This window comes from Melanotaenia boesemani, chromosome 7 (assembly GCF_017639745.1).
Source record: "Melanotaenia boesemani isolate fMelBoe1 chromosome 7, fMelBoe1.pri, whole genome shotgun sequence".
Taxonomy (NCBI): Eukaryota; Metazoa; Chordata; class Actinopteri; order Atheriniformes; family Melanotaeniidae; genus Melanotaenia; species Melanotaenia boesemani.
The window spans coordinates 35,235,736-35,259,556 of NC_055688.1; the positions used below are offsets into that span (position 1 = coordinate 35,235,736).

The window sequence follows — 23,821 nt, forward strand, 5'->3', positions numbered from 1 at the left end:
AAACAACAAAAACTCCACCACATACTTAAACATGGAGCTGTTCCAGCTTTGTTCATATTGCCAAGTCCCACTCAACAGACTGTGTGCCAACCCTTTAGGGTTGGATCAGTAAGACTGGAGAGAGAATTGTCCCAAAACAGGGACAAGTCAGATCAGATATTCTAGCACAGTTTTTGCCTGGAAATGCAAAGAAATGTAGACCGGACTGCTGATCCAGACCGGTTGGTAAAACCGAGGCTACTGTTAGCAAGCAAAGACGGCTGCTAACTACTGTTAGTGACACTCAACAAACGGATATATCTTTGTTTCCAGCTAATAGCTAGGGTCCATCATAGCAATAAGTCCATGCATGTGTGTCAGAGATGGGGACTCGAGTCTGGGAACTGGACTCAAGATGCACTGAAGTCGCATATGCAGTGACTTTAGACTGGACTTTGACTTTGTAACAGTGACATAACTTTACACAAAACAGATGCATACACACACAGAAACAATAAAAACAACAAGCTATGTGCCACAGCAGCATAAACGTTAGCTTGCTACTACCTTTGTAGCAGTTACTGTAAAATAAATGAACCAATGCAAACTTTTTTCTTGTTCTTGCAACTTGTGAACATCTCTGATGTCTAAAATAATCTTATAGAAGGATTTTTTTCTCCACTACAGATACTTTAACACAGGACTTTACATCGTCATGTCATTTAGACGCCATTGTGACAGTGTGAACAATCCCTGACATCAGATCCATGCTGCTGTTGGCACGCTAAGCCTTATAAATCACTCCTGCAGACGCTGTGGAAGCTGCAGTGAAATCGGCGGATTGACTGCTGTGACCCCCGGTCAACGACCACAGGGGAGCCGCTATGTGCCGAGCACTCTTGCCCTGCCCCGATTTGATCCGTTCACCTCAGATTGACCGGCATTATGAGGCCAGAAATTTCTGAATGAACTTCTCTCTTTTTTTTTTTTTAAACTCAAAAACGCCTGTTAAAGAAAATGTCACATTTAAACAGTGTGAAGGGGGAGCGGAGGGTTTTATGTAGGAATGGGATGACAGCTCTCTGAGGGGCTATAATGCTCACTATCAGCTTTTTATAGTGATGGCAGAGATCAATGCTGATGATTGCGGCTAATCCAGTAAGCATAGTGTTAATCCCTCGGGTAAACACTGTCTTGAAATTACTCACAGCTCCATGGCAACCATAACTGAGCAACTTTCTGCAACAGCTTCCAGTGGAATGTAAAGAGCGACATAGAGATGGACTTTTGACTTTGTCAGCGATGTTTCAGCTGAACCTGTCACTTGTACATCATCACACAGCACAACCTAACACAACATAACCTGCTATCCTGTGGCAAAACCCAGAGATCTCAGCTGTTAGTCCAGCTCAGGCTGAAGTCATCTCCCCTCCGTGAGCTCCCGTATCGCAGAGCAGCTATTGCTGTGATGAAACGCTGATGAGAGACCGCTCTTATGTTAGTTGTCTTTAAGTATATTTCTCCCCAAGCACCCTCTCCTCAGTCTTACTGCAGCTACTCAGTGGTAGTTTGATTCATGGAACTGAGCTCTTTTGTTTCTGGAGGATGATTTTATGATCCTTTTATGATCAGCATAAAAGCTAAATCATTCCATCGCCCTCTCTGCAGAGGCAATTAGTCGGCTTGATGAAAATCAAATAAATAAAAGTGTTAAAAAGCTTTCATTAAGTCACAGAGAAGCCTTGAATTCACTTGACTGATAAAGTGTCACTGCTTTCCAGAGGATGAACTAAATATGTGGTGCCTATAAATATATAGGGACTGATAAAGCGAAAGGTGGCGTGGTGTGTGTATTTATTGGTGCATGTCTCGGTCGTGAGTTGACAGGCAGCCTGAGGGAAAGAAGGGCCTGATGGGTATTATGCAAATGAAGCCAGCTGTTTGCTGCATTGGCAGACTCCTCATAACTCTCTTGTACTTCTGCTGGAAGTGAGAAAATATTTCATCCCTGTTTCCTTCCTCAACACATTCTCCTGTCTTCTTTATTTCCTCGGAGATGATATTTCTTCACGCTGTAACTTTATATACACTTCTGGCCACATTTTACCGCAGTTCTCCCGCATGCGCCTGACGATCCATCTGCAATGTTACAGTAATGAATGTACAAACAGTGAAAGCTTCCTTCAGCATTTGTTGACTTCTGCACTATAAATAACCCAAATTGTTTGGAGGAGAGGAATTCAAAGCTTGCTGAAAAATAAACATTGGATATTTCTCTCATTGTTCCGGATGGAGACATTAACATTATTTGTGCTTTTAACTTTTTAACATAAGATATTTTAAAGAACAACAAGAAATGAAGAACTCCCTATTGAACCACTCTCATGCTGTTTCTGACCAATAAAAGTAATAAAAGTGTGTTTAAATGATGTTTTTTAAAAACTCTCGTACACCGGCTAAGACAATCCATTGCCAGTGGCAGTGTTCAACCTTGGCCTTCTGGGTGCGACAATGCAGGGGAGAAGCATTGCAGCTCCCCTGGCTTGCAGGGGTAGCCAGGGTGGCGCTGGCCAGCTCTGAAATCTGATTGGACACCCCAGGTGCCACCTCAGGCAAATGACAGGTCACTGGAGGAGAATAGAAATGTCTTTCCAGACCTGCAATGATCACCAGTATCACTACACCAGTTTGAAGTCAGTTTGAAAGTAGTTTCCTAATTAATCATCCTTTAAAAAAGTCGACATGTGGCTTCACATTTCTAGAAGAGATTGTGTCCCTGTGCAGGCGCAACTACTAATGTTATGTAAGTCTGTTAAGCTGATGTTAGCATTAAGCCACGTAGCAATGCTAATCTAGGTATATGCTAGCACTAGTTTTAAGCTAATGTGGGGAAACCAGGTCATATTTAGTTTTTTAGTGAGTGTATTTAGAGACTTAACATCAACTCATTTAGAATTTTCATATTGGAGATAAAAAAAACTAGAGATGCTCAAAGAGAACCTCAGTATCCACATGACATTTTCCGATTAAATCTAAAGAGAAAGTGTCTCCAAACTTTTGATTGGTACTGTGTCTGAAAGTGCAAAAGGTGAGATCTCAGCCTTGGATATTATGGGGTATTTTAAACTCTAAATGGGATATTTAAGTGTGTTAGCGTAGATCTGGTACAGTTAAACTTTTAATGTTGGTTAGGCTGTCACAGATGCTTCAGAGGAAGTATCTATCAGAGTTACTTATAGCTGCCAGATGATGTCATAATTTGCTAATTTGCATATTAATTTGCAACATTAAGCATCTCTGGGAAAAATAAGACAGTGTAATTTTGCAGCAGCTGTGCTGATTTATTTGCAAATGCTTGTCAAGTCACTGCACTTAAACCCTTCTGTTGTGGTTAAAAAATGGTTATTTGTGATGACACTTAGCTCGCAGGCGGAGCAGTTTACATGCAACAAACTTTCTTAGCAATCTCAACAGCCATTAGCCACCTTGCTAAGGTGGAGGGACTTTTTAAAGCTTTAGTAATAGGTTCTCAGGTTCACAGTCCTCATCAATCCAGATTCCACACATCTGCTTTCAGCCATAAAACCATTAAACTCTGCCTGAAGCAGGAACGATGTGGAAAGTCTATGTAAAGTCGGCTCAGCTTGCTCCTTAGGCTGACATCCATTTTCATAAATGCATCTCACTCTGCTCCTTTTATCAAGCCAACGTGTTGCATAAAGGCAGAATCTTTTCATCCAAAAAGGCGTAAATGAATGCTTTCTCTGAGAGCAGAATTGATTTGGTTGGCGTTAGCCTCATGGTGATTACTGACTGGAGGTTTTAGTCTACCCTGCTTCTTATTTACCGCTACATTAGCGGTGAGGCGCCGTGTGTTCCTGCACCACGCGTCTGACGGAAACACCACAGCAGGCCTTCAAATCAGTGTGAAATTACATCAGCTCTGTACTTTGAACTACATGTAAATGAAACTTGTCACAGTGCTGTTGCAAATGTCACCTGTCACCTCCGTGTTTACCTACTTGCCAGATTGCTCGCAGGGCACCACAAATACATGCGCATATCCACTCGCCTTGGATGCTGTTTACCTGAATGAGACACAGTATAGACTGTAAGCAGCCGAATGTCACTAAAAGCAGAGTGACAGCTTGACCCCATGTTTCAGTGATGCATTAATGCTCCTCGGCTCTGAGGATGACTCATATTTCACAGCTTTTTCAGCATGAATACTAAACTCATTGTGACGGTGTTATAACTGTTATGAAGGTACCTGTATGAATTAACTGGATTTTGAGAGGCAATACAAGTTTTCTCAAGGTCTAATTCTTTAGTAAAGTTCTTTAGTTAGTCTGAGCTCTACTGAAAAGTTTTGGCTCATTTTTTTCAGTCTGAAAAATCACTTTGCTGCCTTTTATAAAAACAAATGTTAATTCCTCACAGTGGAACTGTTATATCTTGTATTTTAGTTTATTCTAATTCAGCTTTTTCTGTTTTTATTTTACTCTAAGTTTGTTTTAATGTACTTTTTAATGCTTCCTGCACCCCGCTGTAATGCTTTTAATGTTTTATGTAAAGCACTTTGAGTTTTCTTCTACAGGAAATGTAAAGTAGAAATAAACTTCCCTTGCCTTTCATTATGGCAGTTTAACCAGGAATAGAGCTGAGTTTTAAAAATCTATTAATCGATTTCAATCAATTCAGATTTAACTAGAAGCACTCAGAGAGGGTGCAAACGTCCACCGAGCCATTGAAATCTTTTTATTTACTTATTTATTTTTTGCCAAACCCTGTTTTGCTGCCGTGTCATGACAATAAACTACATGAACTTAAACTTGAACACTTCCTAAACTGATGTTCAGCAACAGTTGCTCCTCTAAGATCATAGCTAATAATCAGCAGGCTAAAGGGCTTCGATCAAGTCGTAACTTTAAGCTTTAAGGTTTATTTTAATCTTATTTCAGACTTGATGCATTTAATTGCTTGTTTATGTGCTGAGGCTACGTGGAAATCACTAAACATAATAATACCTTAAACTGGATCGATCCAAAGTAAAGTCAGGAGGTGCTTCAGTCTGAGCTGCTGACAACTAAATGTTTGAGTGTGTGTGTGCTGAAGTAGATTTAAGCCTACTGTAACAGTTAGGAAAGGATCAATAGTGTTATCAGTCCTTTCCTCTTTCTCTCTCAGTCTGCTTCTCACACACACTCATACACTTGGGAATAAAGGGCTCTAATCAATATCTCTATAGTGCTAACAGAAAGCTTCCACAGCAGTTTAAAGGCTTATTGCACACACACACAACAACCCAACAACACATGCAGCAGCACGACTACGAGCCACACAGTGAGGATTTCCAACAACCTTACCTAATTTGAAAACCATTACATAGAAAATCAATCCTGTTTACTCACTCTTTTATTGGTTTTGCATTCGTGTGATGTGGTAGGATTGCTATGGTAACCATGGAGTTTAAGTTTCACATATAAAAAAAGGGTGTTTTTACCCTTGTTTGCTGACATGAAGCGAGCAGCTGAATTCTTGAAGCCTTTCATTTGCTTTGTGGTTCAGTCCTACGACACGCTGCTATTTGCTCTTTGAGCTGCAGAACACATCCAAGAACTCATCTAAGCAGAGCAAATACAGCCACGATAAGGTGCTGTAATCAGTCAGTCATTGTCTTCCTCCATCCTCTCCTTTCTCTCTCTGCCTACCCCACCATCTAATATTTCTCATCATCTTCCTCTCTTCCTTCTCAGTCCAACTGGTTTACTCTTTCCTTCCACTAAACTCATCAGAATAAATGAGCATCCATGGACGTGTGGGTGAAAACAAAGTGAAAGAAAGCACTCGTGGCTGTGAATGTACTTCCTCTCTGCTGCATAAGAAAGTCTTTAAAGTGAAGTATATTTTGATCCCCCCCTTACCCTCTACTCCTCTCTTTCCCCTTGTCTCCACTGTTTTCTCCTTACTGCCATATGCTCAAAGCCCCATCTCAGGCTCATTTGCAGGGCTGCACACACACATGGATCAGCTCTATCAAAGCACAGGAACAGCTGGCTCGCTCGATATGGATGACTACTCTCCTGTCAACTAGTTTCACGCAGCACACACACACACACATGCAGCCACATCATCATCAAAACTGGCACCTCCTGCTGTTTTGCAAAGGAAAGTGAGTGAGAGATCCAGAGATGGATAGACAATGCAGGGTGGTGGAATCACAAATACAAACACGCAGTCAGACTGGTGACATCAGAGGGAAAATGACAGTATGTGTCACTGTTAACCATCACAAACAGATGCTCATGAATAATTGTTAAGTGTTAAGTTTGTGGGGAGGGGGGGTCCATGTAATTGTATAATACATCTGTATGACAACATTAATCGGCAGGCATAGGTTTTGGTCTTTAATTTAAATAGATTTTTGGTTGTTGAGTGCTAACTGATTGGAAATTAGCACTACATGCTAACATCTGAATGACGTGTCTTAAGAAACGACTGGAAGGTTTTTTATATTCGAGTCAAATTAGTCTTTAAAATATGGAGGGTGAAAAGTGCCACAATGAAATACTAAATACACTATATAATCTAACTAGTTGGTTTTACTAAAAAATAAAAATATGTAACTGGTAAGTTTGTAAAACTTAACTGAATTTGATTTGCAGCAGGAACTTGGTGTGAATGTAGTTTTTGCTAAACTACAACATAGATGCATGGATACATGTTTTTAAAGACAGGGATGCACAGAAATTGGAGACATGACAATACCAAAATCTTTCTTTTCCTTCATCATTCTAACAGGTAAACTGTATTTTTATGTCCAGAGCATGTTGTATACACTGAAACAGTGAAAGCTGTATTTTTACAGATATGAAGTCAATATGGAGGCCAGAAAAAAGTTTTTCTGTTTAGTTGAAAATTGGCTCCCTCACATGAGGAGCTTTGGAGATAGACGGTTAGCATCAGGCCATCAAGAGTCATCAAATTATATATATTATAAAAATGTTATTAATTTAATTAAAATATCATTTCATTTTCAGTAAAAACACGTTTTATTACCATTGAATTAGTTGTTTTATTTTATCGGTCAGCTTCACCCATCAAACCTGGCTAACGTTAAGAGTGTTAACCATCTAAATTAGATCTCCACCCCCAACTTTCGGTGTAACTCCACCCACTGTCAATTTTGAAAAATGCCAGAAACTGCAAGGGGATGGAAGGTGTGGGGTGATCAGGGGGCGGAGAGTGGGCGGGTCGGGATACACAGACAGAAATGATTGACAGACAGCAGCTTAGATCACTGGCAAGATGCAAAGCTAGATTCTATTCTGTGAAAGAATAGAAGTCTGAAACTAGCAGATCTACACCAGATAAGCTCACATTCCTTCATATGCGTCGGTGGCCGTGGTTTTCTATGCCTGCAAGGCGAGGACCCGCCTACCTGCATCTGGCGGGAGGGGCTGTGGGGTTTTAAAAATTTCTCGTGACATAGATAACCTCTCTATGTCACGAAAAACATAACCTGGTTTTACCCTGTAGAGGAAGTTATGAGCCATTTTTTACCAACAAAATCCCATCTTTAAAATAAATTAAAAAAATACAAATTTCATCAACAGTATATGTATTTTTCATCATAATTAAGTAATTCTGTTACAGCTCAAAAAGCACGTTTTTGGGTGCACTACCCATTTAAGTACTTTGGTCTAAGTTAAAGCTACAGCTGAAATAACATTCTCCTTCTTGGTTTGCTGATGCGTTGGAGCATTTCGACTGGCTCTGTAGGGATATTTTATTTGGTAAAATTTATAATGATTTGTGAAGCAAGTTGACCAATCAGAGGTCAGGATCTGCTAATGAGCTGCAGTTACAGTTTTAATTATTTATTATTTTTAAAACCTTTAATGTTTTAACTGGTCTTTCCGACCACAATGCCATCTTCTTTGCTAGAAAACTAACTAAATTGCGTTTTCAAATGCCTTGTACAGTTGCTCAGAACTCCTCATCCTTTTATGGTGTAGTCCCAAGAAGTCAACATCAAAATCTAGCTAAGGCCTTAAAGGAGCTGGATTGGACAGGACTGGCCTCTTGTGATGACATAACAAATAGTGATATCTTCTTCTCCAAAATTAAAGATGTTATAACTTTATTTACAAGGAGGAGAAAGAAAAGCAAAACCAGTAAAGGTGATCTACCATGGCTCAGTGAGGAATGCAGGAAATTAATTAAGAAAAGGGACCAGTTACTTAAAAAATCACTTGAAACTAGACAACTTTTTACATCTGCCAGAAACAAAGTAATTCACACATTGCGCAAAGCCAAGGCCAATTTTTATATGTCAGTGATTGAATCTGCTAAAGGAAATTCCAAAAAGATTTGGCACAACATTTGTAAATTAACTGGCAAAAAAATGAACATGCTAAAGAATTAGTACTACAAATAAATAATGAACTTGTTAAAGATCCTCTTACTGTAGCAACCGAATTTAATACTTTCTTTAGAAATTCAGTCCAAGAAATCTCACAGCTTTTTACTTCAGGTGAAAATGAACCCTACTCAGTTGATGAGTCTTTGCCTATCTTTACGATATCTGAAATTAGTGACTCAGATGTAGCTTCTATTGTAAGTAAATTAAAAACTTCAAAAGGTAAGGATACATATGGTCTGGACACAAATTTTATAAAGCTACACAAAGACTCCTTTACGTCCAATAACTCATTTGATAAATCTGTCAATTAGACACTCAATTGTTCCGGCAGCATGGAAAGTGGCTATAATTACTCCAATTTTTAAATCTGGTAATAAAGCAGACGTTAAGAATTATAGACCAATTAGCATACTGCCTATAATATCTAAAATAATGGAAAAATGGGTCACTAAACAATTAATAAGTCATTTAAATATGGGTTTCACCCTCTTGCATGCCATGCAGTTTGGATTTCGTGCAAACTATTCAACTGAAACGGCAATAAATGCTTTTCTTGAAAAAATTTTATTTTCTTTAGATTCTTATCCTATTGTTGGTGCAGTTTTTCTTGATTTGAAAACGGCTTTTGATACGGTTGACCACAAAACATTATTATCTAGATTAATAAAATTAAATTGTGTGTCTGTCAGCGGTATCAAATCCCCACATCTTGATTGTCAGGTTGGAGTACCACAAGGCTCCATACTCAGAACTATTTTATTTTCATTATATATTAATGATTTGCCAAATGTCTGTAGCAATCTTAATATTGTGTTATATGCTGATGATGCTGTTATCTTTACTAAAGCAAAATCTGTTTTAGAAGCCTCAGGGAAGTTAACATCAGCAATTACCTGTGTAGATAAGTGGCTGACCAAATCAAGTCTTCTACTAAATTCCAAAAAAACTGTCTGCATGCTATTTTCCAAATATCTACCATCAAAGGGTTCTTTAAATGTGTTGCTGAAAGGAGAGGAGAGCTCCAGTTTGTACGTAAATTTAACGTAATTTAATCTTGGAGTTATCTTAGATACTACTTTATCTTTTAAAAAACATGTTAAACATATACCAAAAATTGTTAATTTTAATATTCACAATTTTAGGCAAATTCGATCGTCTTTGCCAGACAATGCAGCTAAAATGTTTCTGCACAGCATGATTTTTTCTCACATTGATAGAAAATCGTTATCTGTCCATCATTGTCTCATACCACAGAAATATAGTATTTTAGGTTTTGCAAATTTTAGGAATTTTAAACTAGCCTGCTCAGTTTATAAGGTCTTAAATGGACTCGCTCCACCACCCTTGGGTGAATTCATTATGGTCAAAACGAGTACTAGTGGTAGGGTAACAAGAGCCTCTACCAGAGGTGATTGTGTAATACCCTATAGACGCACTACTTTCAGCCAGCAGGTGTTATCAGTCAAGGGTTCAGAAATCTGGAATAATATCCCAGCTGCAATAAGAGTCTCGACCACTTTCAATACTTTTAAAATTAATTTGAAACGATGGCTCAAGGGGAACCAGATTTGTGATTACTGATGTTGTGCTCTTATGTAAATGTTACTGTTGTATGTCATGATTGTGTTTTATTGTGTTGTTTTTCCCATGTTTTATGAATTGTCATTGATAATTTGATCTTAGTAAGTATATTGTGGGAAGTTGTAATGTCATATGACGTTTTTATCTCTTTGACCTGCCAGGGACTACAGATGTAAAGTAGCCTTCGGGCTAATTCTGGCATATTTACATTTATATGTTCATGACTTTGCATTGTCCCTTTGAAATAAATGAATATAAAAAAAAATAAATAAAAAAATGCATTGAAGCTCGGGAAACATTAAATTATTAAGTAGTGAAATATTTTCTTGTAAAACATATATAAATTGTTATAAACAATCACTTAATTATCAATTTCATAAATTATAATTTTTTACTAACTACTGACATATTTAGGTTATTAATTATATTTTGGATTAATTACAGATGTATTTATTTCCAATATTACTTCATTAATGACACATTTAAGTAGTCATTGATGAATTTATCTATTTGTTTATTTCTATTTGAATAACTTAATGACAAATTTGCTTATTTAATGCTATATTGATGAATGGTATGGTGACACTTTTCTTCATATTAAATATTAAGCTTCTATCTAGCTTTTTCTTGAGAGCACTGAGTTTGTATATGAACAAACGTGTGTCAACAAATTCAAATAAAACTTAAATGTCAAAGATAAATGGGAGCTTTTATTTTTGGGGTTCTCCTACAGACTTTTGTCCGTTCTCATTAACTATGGAGTGATTCTGAGTTGCAGCTCAGTGCTGCAGACGTTGTTCAGAGCCATCGTTTTGGCAAACAGCTTTCAGGTCAGGATTTTCTAACCTTCATCCACCCAACCTACAAAACTATTTAAGCTTTGACCATTTCTCTAGCAGCTGGCAATGCAGATCTGAATCGGTCATCAGGCCTCTTGCATTTTGACTTATTACTTTTCTGACAGCTGCATATCGCTGCTGGTGATGTTGATAGACAAGATGCTCTGAAAGGTGTTCCATCTATAGGTTTTACTTTAGTATATACTGAGTATTTGTACTTACTGCTCTTTTTTTGGTCCACCTTGCAACTACGGGGTTGGACCCACTTTTACCTTCAGAACTATGTTAATTCTTGGTGCCATAGATTCAATAAAATGTTAGAAACATTCCTTGAAACTGTTTTACAAGCACAAAACTGTAAATTACATGAAAATTAAGTGCAGTAATCTCTTCTGATGGGGTAGGACAGTCCATCCTACATGTTTGGACATAATAGTCCTCACCAGTAAGACATATACTGATATTTACAAGTCAAAAGTGTTCCCTTTACTCTGACTCAGAGACCATGTGGTTGCAGAGATATCTTATTATGGGGATATAGTTTTCAAATAGATGTAAAAATAGAAAAAAAACAGGCACAGGGATTAAAGGGCTCAACTTTTCAGTTACTTGACTTGAATAATCAGTAAGATCTCTTATTCTCTTACCTCGCTGGTGTGGGTTAGACTCAGTTTTGGCAGCTTATTCTTCACATTTCCAGATGTTCCTCCAAAGGGCTGGCTGTTGTTAAACCCCTCTGCGGCCACTAGAGGGGGCTTAAGCTGGGGAGAGTCACTAGGTGCCTGGTCCTGGCCGTCCATTGGTCGGACGTATGCCGTGGGCTTCTGTTGCACAGCAATCGGCTTCCCTGATAGGCTGCCAGGTGGAAAGGTGGGCGTGGTCAGTCCAGATGTAGGTGTGGTTAGACCAGGAGTTGGAGTAGCCAGAACCGATGTGGAAGCCAGCGGGGAGGAGGATGTAGAGAGGTGAGAACCAATTTCATTTTCAAATGGGGAGGATTTAAAAACTCCATTTTCTGTGTTGGAGGAAGACTTAAAGTGACAACCGTCCATGGCAGAGGATCGAAAACTGCCACCATCTGTAGGGCAAAAAATGGAAAGACAAGAAAACCCAAAGGAAACATCAAAATGACCAAAAAACAAGAATAAATAAATAATAAAAAATTTAAAAAAAAGAAACTTTTGGACATTACTGCCAACAAATCACTATTTTTGTTTTAGTTCAGTGTTCGATGGTTGTCTTCTGTGCACAATAAGAGGCTAAAGCTAACATTGGTTTAGCTAAGTATAAAGTCTGAACACCCAGCTGAAAGCAAACTGTAAATAATATTGAAAAATGCAGAGGGCAGCAACACATGCACATACAATAACATAGAAACAAGAAATGATAATAGGATTTAGATGTTTTTGAACTTTGGACTCAGCTAAGCTAGCTGCTTCCCCTGCTTCCAGGTTTTAAGCTAAATGTGGCTTCATATTTAGCATCCTGGCGTGACAGTAGCTGCATTTACATGGAGCACGTTTGATCTGATCTACTTCCGATTCTGTTGTGTCTGCTCATGCTTGAACCACGCCAGGGTTAGGGGACGTAACGGGTTTCAGGGACGACTTGAATGATGGCGACAACAAAACAGAACTAGACTAGCAGATACCTTTTTCGTTGGAAAGTGAAAGAGTTAAAGATTATGGAGCATCTCTAAGTGTCACAAGGCTTGAAAGAAAATAAGTGAATCTTGTTCTTTGTTGCCTTCTTCTGAATTAGTCAACATTGCACAAGTCACATGTTATTGTCATATTAAACCTCTGTCATGTAAACATGTCAGACTGATCTCAGTTGGGTGAAACATTTATCCATGTAAATGTAGCTAATGACATCAATCTATTAATCTAAAACAGACAGCAAATGGGTATGTTGCACACCTTTCTTACTTTTCTCTGCAGGTCTCTTTTTGTCTGACATACCTGGAAGGGGATGAGTTTTTGATGAATGGGACAAGTGCCGTCTGGAAGAGGAGGAAGAAGTGGAGGATGAGGAGGAAGAAGAGGGGCTTGAATACTCTTTTAGATCCAGTTCATCTTTAAATGAGCTAAAGAGCTCCTCGTGCCTTTGCATCTGCTGTTCGTCTAATAAAGACATTTTGCCCCTGCTTCCTGGAGCTCCTGCTGTGACCTGCCCCTGCCCGTTCTGCCCCAACCCCAGAACGAGGCCTGTTGCTTGGCTACTCTGCCCGTGGCCTCCCCTCGACCAGTCCATGGAGCTTCGGGACTTTTTTGAATTCTGATGTGGGATGGTTGCTGCACTGGATGTCGATGTGGTCCCAGTTGGCGGTTGCATGGAAGCCGATGATGAAGAAGACGCACCTCCCATCCTCTTTTCCCCACTTCCCTCTCCTCCTCCTCCTCCGAGTCCTCCTAGCAGGGCCTCGCTGAACAGCTGGGATTCCATGGCGACTCTGTCTGTGGCTGCAGAGCTCGGCGTTTGCGGCAGGTTGTTGTTCGCCGTGTTGCTTTTGGGAATTCCCACCAAGTGGCTCTGGTTGGAGTGGCTGGTTAGCAGGTCTTTCATTTCCTCATAGGAGCCCAGCGTGTTCTGGACACGACTGGCCAACGCATCACCTTTATTAGTCTGACAGGAGAAAGAAAGGAGAAACAGACAGGGGGAAGGGAGAAACAGAAGCACATTAATTAAGTCTCCCATTTTTCCTCTTGTCCGAACTTGATGAAAAGCCCTCTTTACTCATCTGGAAAGGAACAGTAAAAGATGGATAGGCTGACCACTGACCAGGCATCAGGACGAGATGATTAATTAAATACATGCCGTCCTTAAGAGGGTCCCGTCCAGGCTGAAGCAGTAAAATTAATGGGGCAGGAATCATTATTAGCCTGACCCCACATTCTCAACCAGTCATTGCTGGAAGGAAAGTGCTCTGCTCATACATGATGGTGTAGCACCTCATCGGAGATGTTCCTCAGAATAGCTCAACTCCAACTTCTAGTTTAAAACAATGCAGTTCATTAAAGGGCCAGATTCTCTTAAAAAGTCATGCCATGGCTGGAGAAAGAAAATATTAATAACTAAACAGCAAACCAACTAATCATCAGTTGTGAAACATCTACCATTTTAATTTAGCTTTTCAGCATAGACAAATGTTCATGGAAAACATGAAAAAATTTCCCCGTTAACTGTGGCTCTGTCATTTTATTCTACATCTGTTTAGTGATTCGGCCAAAATATTTTATCAACCATGAAGTAAAGCTAGTTGACCGAGTTAATCACATCTGTGCAAACATGGACAGTGTGAAATAAACCTATGTTAGGTTTAAAGGGTAATGATTCATTTATTTGCTTTATTTAATTTGTAAGATGATTCAAGTTCAAATTTAAACAGCTTTATTTATCCCTGTGGCTAATTAAACGCACATAGAGTAGTTGTAATGAAAAGAACAAGGTAAAATATAAGAACAATAAAAAGTGTTGCTTAAATCCCAGTCGTTGGCTGTTCAGTAGGTGGGCAGGTTGTGGGTGTGTGCTGGCTGGGAGTTAAGGACCAGCCAGGCCTGCAGGGCCAACATCCAGAAGGAAGTAAATCACACTCTGGGAACAGAGCATGTGGCTGAAAAGAGGCCCAAAGCCTTTGTTTTTAGCTTTTAACTAAATCTTCTAATTATTTATTTATTTTGTTTAGTTTTAGTCTTACTTTATTTCTTAACATTTCAATAAACTATTTGTATTTTAATCTTGTTGCTCTTCTGTTCTTATTTTTATTTTACTTTTTATTTTATTATTATTTTATTTGATCTTGGTTTTACATGTGTCTTGTTTGTGCTTGTGTGAGCAAGAGACCATAATGAGTTGGGTTTTTAAATCGCTGTGTGAAGGTTTTAAAAAATGTTTAATCTGAATAAATTGTTTATTATTATGTAATGCATGTTGTGTTACTTTATGCATGAAAAGTACTTTATAAATAGAATTTGATTTGATTTGATAGTGTTGGCTAATGATTATAGTTTTAATCATAACTAATTGCAGGATTTGATTGATCAGCTTGACAGCGATTCAAAAGTGTATTGCAGATTTTTCTTTAAAAAGTCCTGCTATATGAAGAAAAGTTCAGCAGCGTCCGGTTGAGAAACATTTTAAACAAATAAGCTGCTTTTAAACAGCAGTTTTCATGCAGCAGCAATTACAATATTTCTTGTAAATTAATTTAAAAAGGATTTATTTAATATTATTTTTGTTTAATTTAGTCATTAGTATAATTTATTAGTGTTTTAAGTATTGATGTTCTTGAGTTTTATTTATATTCCATATTGTCCTGACACTAAAGAAGTTAATGCACATGTACAATAGTGAATTTCCTTTAAGGGCAAGAAGTATCAACGTCGACATCGGTATCGGTAAATACCGTCCTAAAACTAATGGTAGATCTGGTATAACCCAGCCCTGCAATAAAACAGTTATCGGCGTTAACTAATCAGTACCTTAATACGTTAATGAGATTGTTGTAACGTGCCCACCTAATTCAATAAACCGAATAATAAACAGATCTGAGTGTCAATTTTTAGAGTGATGGTGAGAAAAATCATTCAAGTCCAGTCTGTTAAGGGTTGAGGCTGCGATCTAGTAGGAAACCCAGCTGTGTGTCCATGTGGGTTTTTTCTATGTAAAACAGCTCCACTCAGTAACCAAATAACAGTCTAATAACGTTAAATGATGCATGGAGAAGTCTCATTCCTGAGGAGGGAATTCCAAGTGTGTGTTTGTTAGGCACATCACAACATAACAAATTAATAAAATATCACCATGTATGTGCACTAATAGAGATGATAACAACGTTATCATCATCAAACTGTAGTTACCAGACAGCTTAATCCGATTCCCTTTATCAGATAATAGCAGTTATCTGATTATGAGAAATCAGATTAACACACCTAGATTTCTCCCCAACATTTCAATTACTTTGTGCATGTAGACCCGTATATCTGATTTATTTAGTGTTTTACATCAAGTGTGTGCATACAGATAACATTTCTGCTATATGACTCTAGAAGAATGGAAACGGCTTAAACTGAGTGTCAAAGAAGGAAGACAGGCGGTGATGTCGGTAAAGGTCTTTTTTTTTATCAGATCATCTGTAAATTTAAAGGTACAACAGAAGAGTGAGTGACTACAGCATATTTTTTGCATCATATCTTCCCTCCTTCATCCTGCCTCCTCTCCCCAGGTGGCAAACCTTACAACACCAGAGTATTTCCGGGGGTTAGAAGCACATCCGTTGGTGTAATAGGGTACTGCACGAGTGAAGCAGCTGATTCTCAAGATAATATCTGGAGATGGTGTGAAAAGAGCTGAATTTCACTTCATACTGTTCACTTCTCAGCTTAGATGAGAAGATGTTTGTGTTTCGTAAAATACATGACATTGTTTTTTGTGTCTGATAACAGACATGAATAGTTACAAATGACAGAACATGTCTGGTAATGCTGATGCTGAGCTAATGAAAATTAATCAATAAATCTGAACGCAAACAATCTCTTCTACTGTCTCCCTTCACCTCACTGTATCCTTTTCAGTTTTCATTAGTTTTTAAAGAATGAAAACAAAATGCAAAGAGGCTTAACAGGGCAAATAATCAAGCCATATTTACACCCGATGCATCTAAGAAAGAACGGGGGGGAGCGTTCAAACAATCTTAACAGAAGTAATTTCTGTGTGTACCCACTCACGCTACACACCGTGGCGAGTCTAAGTTAGCGGTGAATAAATTAGCCCATCTCTTCTCCATCTCGGGCTCATGAATAAAAGATCTGGTGTCTGAAGAGGAACAGAAAACACATTTACAGAGAGGTAAAATGGAAAACAGAGGAGAAGGAGAGGATGAATACCTATATATGTGTGTGTATGTGTGAATAGATCATCCCAAATAGCTGCTAAAGGCATAACGCTCCTTAACAGGATTAGAAGAGGGATTAGCTAATAGCTGACAGAGAGAATGAATACTGGAGAGAAGAGGAAGAAAGATAGAAGCAGACACTTGATAGATGTACAGGTAAAAGAAAAAATGATGATGGCAGGAGACCAGAAACCATTTATGATCATAATTAGATATGTGATTAAAAAGTGCAGATATAGATCTCTAAGAAAGCACTTCAGACACAAATAGAGGAATACACTGATCTTGTACAGGCATGGGCAAAGCCACCGAATTGATAAAGTGTGCGGAAAAAATAGATTGCTTGTGTGGCAAATAAATCAGCAGAAGAAAATAGCAAGGTGTGCCATAGTCATTTTTCAAGTTTAGAAGCAGTGAGAGATAAACTGAGGTTCACGGAAAAAAAAAAAAAAAAGGTGGAGTATAAAACAAGTAAACATGGTGTCCCCTATGAATGATGCAATGACCCCGTCCCTCTTACCTTAATTATTTTCTCTCCAATTACAGTTTTCCTGTTCAGCTAATGATTGTAATTAATGAAAAGTTACAAGGGGGGTTATATACTAAGAAAGGAAATGAGTGTGTCCCTCGCTTTAACACACATTCACATCCACTGTTGTGATAACTGTGATCTATCGCCACGGTGCGAGCTGTTGGGCTGCGATACTGGGTCTGGAGTCTGTCTCAGCCTGATCTGTTTCCTTCCTCTTTACAAATAAGTCAGAAATGTCTCCCTTTTTATATTTATATCTTCAGTTTCAAAATCAGACTAGTTACAGGATATATTTCTCCACATTTTCATGCTGTAACTTCCTTCAAAACCAACTAACAGTCTTGCTAGCCTCCTGTTAATATGAAACTGGATTATGTAGCACTAGCTTAGTCAGCGCTAAGTAACCTGGATACTGAGATACTCTTTAAGCATCTTTATAGCCCTGTTCCCACCAGCGGGTTTGGTTTGGTACAGGATGGGTTGCTAAGCATTTTTTTGCGTTTGCACAGGGAAGGGCGCCTGAATATCCGACCCGAACCGTCTTACCAATCTGACCCAAAACGGTAAGCTTGGCATCATGCAATCCCCTGACTGGTTGAAACTGTCATCTCTTCCTGTGCAACACAGCACTAAGAAAAATGCAGCAACAGCTTCATGTTTAAATGTACCATGGATTTTTTGTTTTCTAAAGCAACATACCAAGACAAAAAAAACACAAACTGCTGGATGTCGGACATTCTCCTCCTTTATTTCTGTGTCGTAATTAAGAAATATTAAGTAAAAACAGAAATCTAACAAGTAATAAGCCAAAAATAGAACTAAAACCACAGGTCATTACATCCGGGGCCACTTGCAGTAACTCAGTTTTTTTCAGAAATTACCCGGTTAAGATCTGAACCACTTACTGAAAAAAAGAATTATTACCGTCGCTCATTTGATGAGCAAACCTGATAAAGTCCACCTGACAATTATTGTTCATTTCAAATATAAATAAATTAAAAAATATATGATGACTCAAACTGCAGTAGCTGCCTTTAATAAACAACATGCATCAGATTGCATCCTTCATATTAGCTAGCTCACAGTCGGCCTGGGCCTGTACTCACACACAAGCACACACATCTTGACCTCACCTCAGTACCATTAATTAGTTGGAAACAATTACTTGAAGGCACCAAAGATTGGATTCATTATCAGAACAACCTCTCATTTGCTTCCACTGCCCCCAAACCTCAACCAGCATCTTGATGGGAAGCCCTGCTGTCCTCTGCATTTAAGCACAGCAGCAGTTAACACACATTCTGTCAAGATTCAAAGCTGGTCTGTCTCAAGGTCGATACACTTGTCGGCATACCCAAGTGTTGAACTGCTTGGTGGAAGCAAATGAAAGTTAACAAACCAAAATCAATTTTATACACAGGGGCAGCAGGATGACTGTGGACATCATGCATGGCTAGTTTGCTTTTCACTGAAGAAGAAACTAAATGCATTCTTAAGCATGACAGAACATAACAGTACACAACCTTTTGTCTGAGGATATTACCCTTTGGGTCTTTGTGGAAGAGAGAGAATGGGGAATATTGTCACATTATTAGCTTATCATCATCCACAAAACAACATCAACAGATGCAAAAAGCTTGAGTTATTCTTTGTTACACATAATAATTCATTTGAAATGATTTCCTAGACTAAGTAGAATACATTTATTTGAGCCTTTATCACAAAGTAGGCTGCTTTAAGAGGATAGTAGCCCATCCTCATTGATTAAGATGTTGTAAATTTACCCCATTTGCTCAGATGAAATTCTGGAGCCAGGTATGTCCAATTCTCCTCCAGCATCAATCACCGAGATATAAAACTGTCTCCTCTATAGCGATGAGAGGACTTTATGTGTGAAGAAAGCAGGGCTTGGAGTCAGCTCAGACTGGCTGTAAAGATGGCTGTGTGCAGCTTACTGATAAAGCCTTCTTTTCCCCAAACAAGCTAACACAGTGCTAAAGCTAACACCATCCTAAAATGTAGATAAACAAATTTATGTTGGTGTAACTGATGCAGATAGGATTTCAAATATTAAAAAAAATATATTTATGAATTGATTCATTAAAAATGCTACGAGACTGGTAAAAACATAATGGTGCATTTAAAACTGATCAAAATAGTCTAGCTAGCCAATGCAGCCTAAATGTTAGCGTTTCTCAGTCAAAACAGATCATGTCTCACTTTCAGGACCTCAGTAGTTCATGTTGCATAATAATCCCTTTGAAATTATATTCTACACGAGACAAAAAAAAAAAAAAAAAAAAAGAAATCAGCCTAAATCACAAAGATGGCTGCTCTGGAGGCAGGTATCTCCAATTCTCCTCCAGCAGATTTCAGCAAATAACATATAAACTTTCTTCTGTACAGCAATAAGTGGACTTTATGTGTAGAGAAAGCAGATGGCTGAAGATGGTTGTGCATTTGGGGACGTTAGCTTAGAGCACTGTGTTAGCTTGTTTTCTTTTAACAAGCTAACACAGTCCTAAAATTTAAGTAGACAAACACTTCCCTTTCAAATTTATGTTAGTGAAACAAGTAAAACTATGATTCAAGGTGTATTTATGTGTCTATTTATTTAGAAAAAGCACTGGTACAACTAGTAAGAACATATTGGTGCATGTTAAATGGACAAAAACTCTAGCTAACCTAAAGCAGAACACGGCTAATTTTAAAGAAAAAAATGTTCATTTCAAATGTGGACAATCAAAAATTTAAAAAGTGTTTATTCCCAAAGTGTAGGCTGTAGTGATTTCATTGTTAACTACCTCTGTTCTTACTTTATATGGTTCTCCAAACAGGTTAAAACCAGTTGAGAACAGGTCTTCATCCTGCTGGACCTCCTGGTTCCTCCTCTCCCACTCTCTCCTCTTCAGGGCACTGCGTTCTGACTCCAGATGACTAGAAAAAAACACAAAGAAAAAAACTTAGCTTTCTCCTCTAAAAGCCAACACGCAGCCTGCAATCAGCTTGACACTGGTTTTTAATGTTTATTGTGAAGAAGTTATTTTTTAAAACTACAAAAGCATAAAGTTCTTTTTCAAGCTATGTTATTAAAATTGATGGGTATCTGGTCAATAAAAATAACAGTGTTGATCACATTAAAGCACTTGAGAATGTTTGAAAATTTTCATTAACAATTAGGAAAGACAAAAATTACAAAGGAAAACTGTCCTGACAAAAAATTTCTTTAAGCAAGAATTACACACCAGGATAAAACATTTGTTTGTAAATGAAGTCAACAAGCTTTCATCACCTCAATTACAGCTCATAGTACTGTGTTGTAAAAAGGGGTGAAATTGATCTTTTTCTGCCTGGAAATAATGCCGCCATCACTGCCAATTAAACCTGGAGGAGACTCTTGCACCCACATACTCAACTCTACTGCTCATCCCACAAATGCATTTTCTTACAAATGTGGCTCCATTTAAATGGGAAATAAACAGTTTTTCTTAGATTTACTTCCACAAAGCATTGTTACATCCACCAACCACAGATTTAAAATAAATTTTTTTGATATGCTTTATTTATTGACACATACATGCTCTACAACTTCTCTTAATACTGTTCACCAAAGTATAAAGAACCACTACATTAAATGACCACTTTACTTGTAATAATATGTTAATTATTTGCAAGAATCAAGACATTTTTTCCTCATTTCCCCATTTATTTATTTTTAATGTCAGATTTACATGTGTCACCCTTTATCCAGTATGTACCACTGCATGCCCCCCCAATCAAACACATCTGACTAGCGAGAGACGTCTCTGACTCGCTCAAAATAAAAATAAAAGAAAGCCACGCAGGCATTTCCTTACCTTAATCATTAAAAAGATTTACAGCTTAAGATGCATCACCGGCTTATGTGTCAGGCCTCAGCCCCAGACAGCCCAAGCCCAACTTAAGCCCTGACTACAGCATATATCTCAAATTATGGATTTTTTCATTTTTACATAGATATTTTTAACAAATGTATTCTGAAACTGGATAAAGTGTTTACCTTCTGCTCAATTATTTAGCTAATTACTTAAATAAATTAACAAATTACCAAAAACACAAGTGGTTCATTAATGAAATGTAATAGAGCAGACAGTTCGTTAAATATTGAAATTAAATAAATTTACTTTTTTTTTTAAACTGAATCCATATTTCTCACAAAAAACAACAAATTTTTCTTTTACTTTGTCTTATTTTTAGACAAAGACTCAACTCAACTGTATTTAAAGAGCATTTTAACACAACATCCGTTGAACAAAGTGCTGAACACAGCATAAAGCAAAAAATTTAAAAAGTAAAGCAAAATGCAAGTAAAAACAGAAACAATAGCAGTAAAACGATAAAGCACTAAAAGCAATAAAAACAATAAAAACAAGACAGCAAGAGTCTCATGCCAGATCGAAGGCCAGGTGATGAATGGGTCTTCAGGGTTTAAAGTGGACAGCCATGGGGCTTCTCTAACCTGTAGGACCTGTAGGAGCAGCGACCGCAAAGCCTCTATCTCCTCTCAGCTTCCGCCTAAACCTCGGTACCTCCAAAAGGAGCTGATCAGAGATCAGAGGCGCCGGGCTGGCGAATACGGGAAAAGCAGCTCAGAGTCGTACAGCGGGGCCAGGATTTAAAAAAGGAATAAAAGAATCATAAAATGAACTCTAAAATGCACAGCCAGCCAGCAAAGTGATGTTAAAATAGGCGTAGGATGGTCTCTTTTATGCCCTCCAACCAGAAGACGAGCAGCAGCATTTTGGATGAGTTGGAGATGTGAGAGACACGACGGCTGAGTCCAAAATGAAGTACGTTACAGTGATCCAGCCGAGAAGCGATGAAGGCATGAATTACTAAATAAAGAGTAGGCCTAAATGTGTGAATAAATACTTAAATTCAGTTCATTTTCAGTGTGGTACTTTAATGTACTCTAGGATAACTTTAGAACAAATGTTAATTATTTCTGTTCTTAATAAAGAAAAAATTTTTCTCTATAGTTTGTCCGTAAATTTACATTCATGTTCCGGCATTTTCCAGCTTTACAGCGTACTGGACACTCAGACTACTGACGGCAAGACAAATCTATCTGTACAGCACATTTCATGTGCAAGACAATTCAAAGTGCTTCACATAAAACATTACAGCGTTACAGCGGGTACAGGAGGCAGTAAGAAGTGCATTAAAAACAAAGAAGATATAAAAGAAATTAAAACAGAAAGAAAAAAAAAATAAAATAAAATAGATAAAACCCAAGAAATAAAACTCCAGTGTGGGGAATTAACAGTTGTTCTGATAAAAGGCAGCAAATAGAAAATTTTTTAACCCTGATGTAAAACTGCTGAGTCAGCAGACCTGCAGTTTTCTGGTAGTTTGTTCCACATGTGAGGAGCATGAAAGCTGAACGCTGCCTCTCCACGTTTAGTTCTGACTCTGGGAACAGAAAGTAGACCTGACCCTGATGACCTGAGGGACCTGCTTCATAACCAACCAGAAGATCCTGAATGGACTCGGGTCCTAAACCATTCAGGTCTTTGTAAACTAACAGCAGGATTTTTAAGTCAATTCTTTGACCAACAGTAAGCCAGTGTAATTTCTAGGATCTACTTTCTTGGTCTCAGTGAGGACTTGAGCAGCAATTAGTTCTGGACTAATTACTGAAGAGAAGGTGTTTGTGCAAAACTGTCGAGAAACTCTGGGTGTTGAACCCTCTCACCGGGAAAAGTTTCATGGGCTTTGCATCCCCACTGGTGCAAAACCCATCTGAGACTATGAAGGAGTCACCCACACTTTCTCCACAGTGAGTGAAGCACAAGTCTGATGTAAACAAATCTGGGACTGAGATAAAGCAAAATACTGGACGATTTACAAATTCCCAACGCATTTCTTTGCTCTCAAAATGAGGAAATGTCTGGGTAGAAGAGGATTTATGGTCACCCTACTAAAGAGTAAAGCACACAAATGAACACAGCCTGCTTCAGCTACTATTCTACAATCTGCTCCCATCTATAGTCCACAAGAACTAGAAAAGGCTATGTTTTTAGTTTTCTTTTTTATAAAGGCAGGGGTCTGCAACCCGCAGCACTTCAACTCTTCCACACTGACTAGAAGACAATAGAGCCTCAGTCTGCATGGACAGATAAATTTACCTTCATTATCAACTTGATTTGTGTGGAGAAATTGGCCAACAACAAAAAAAAGCAGCATTGAAAGACAAAAACAGCATTTGCTGAAAAGTACCAAATTAGATATGAATGACAAAAAAGTGAAACCATGTGGAAAGCTGAGCAGTCCCTACTTCACAGATGTGGAACAAGTCCCTGAACTTAATTGCTTTTTCAGACTAACATAAGAGATAGTAAGGCCTGGAAAGCCTTTCACTAACAGACAATGCACAAAAGAATCATTAATTTAAATATCAGAGCATAAATGTCAACAAACATCATGACTCAACTGATTCAGCTCCAGCAGGTTTAATCACCTGTGATGATTCGAGCGATGCCGACAACATCGAGCAGACAGGGCTGTTGTGTAGATATATGACCTCTGATGGT

The 23,821-nt window shown here is 38.3% G+C and overlaps 1 protein-coding gene across 1 annotated transcript in view; it reads right to left on the bottom strand.

Annotated features, from left to right (window-relative positions):
* The window catches only part of aff2 (AF4/FMR2 family, member 2), a 154,111-nt gene extending 130,689 nt beyond the window's left edge, over positions 1 to 23,422 (bottom strand). Inside the window, 5 exon segments of the mRNA XM_041989755.1 lie at positions 11,472 to 11,902; positions 12,786 to 13,449; positions 20,066 to 20,131; positions 20,133 to 20,186; positions 23,417 to 23,422. Coding sequence (XP_041845689.1) covers positions 11,472 to 11,902; positions 12,786 to 13,449; positions 20,066 to 20,131; positions 20,133 to 20,186; positions 23,417 to 23,422 — 1,221 coding nt within the window.
* Positions 23,423 to 23,821: the final 399 nt, after the last annotated feature.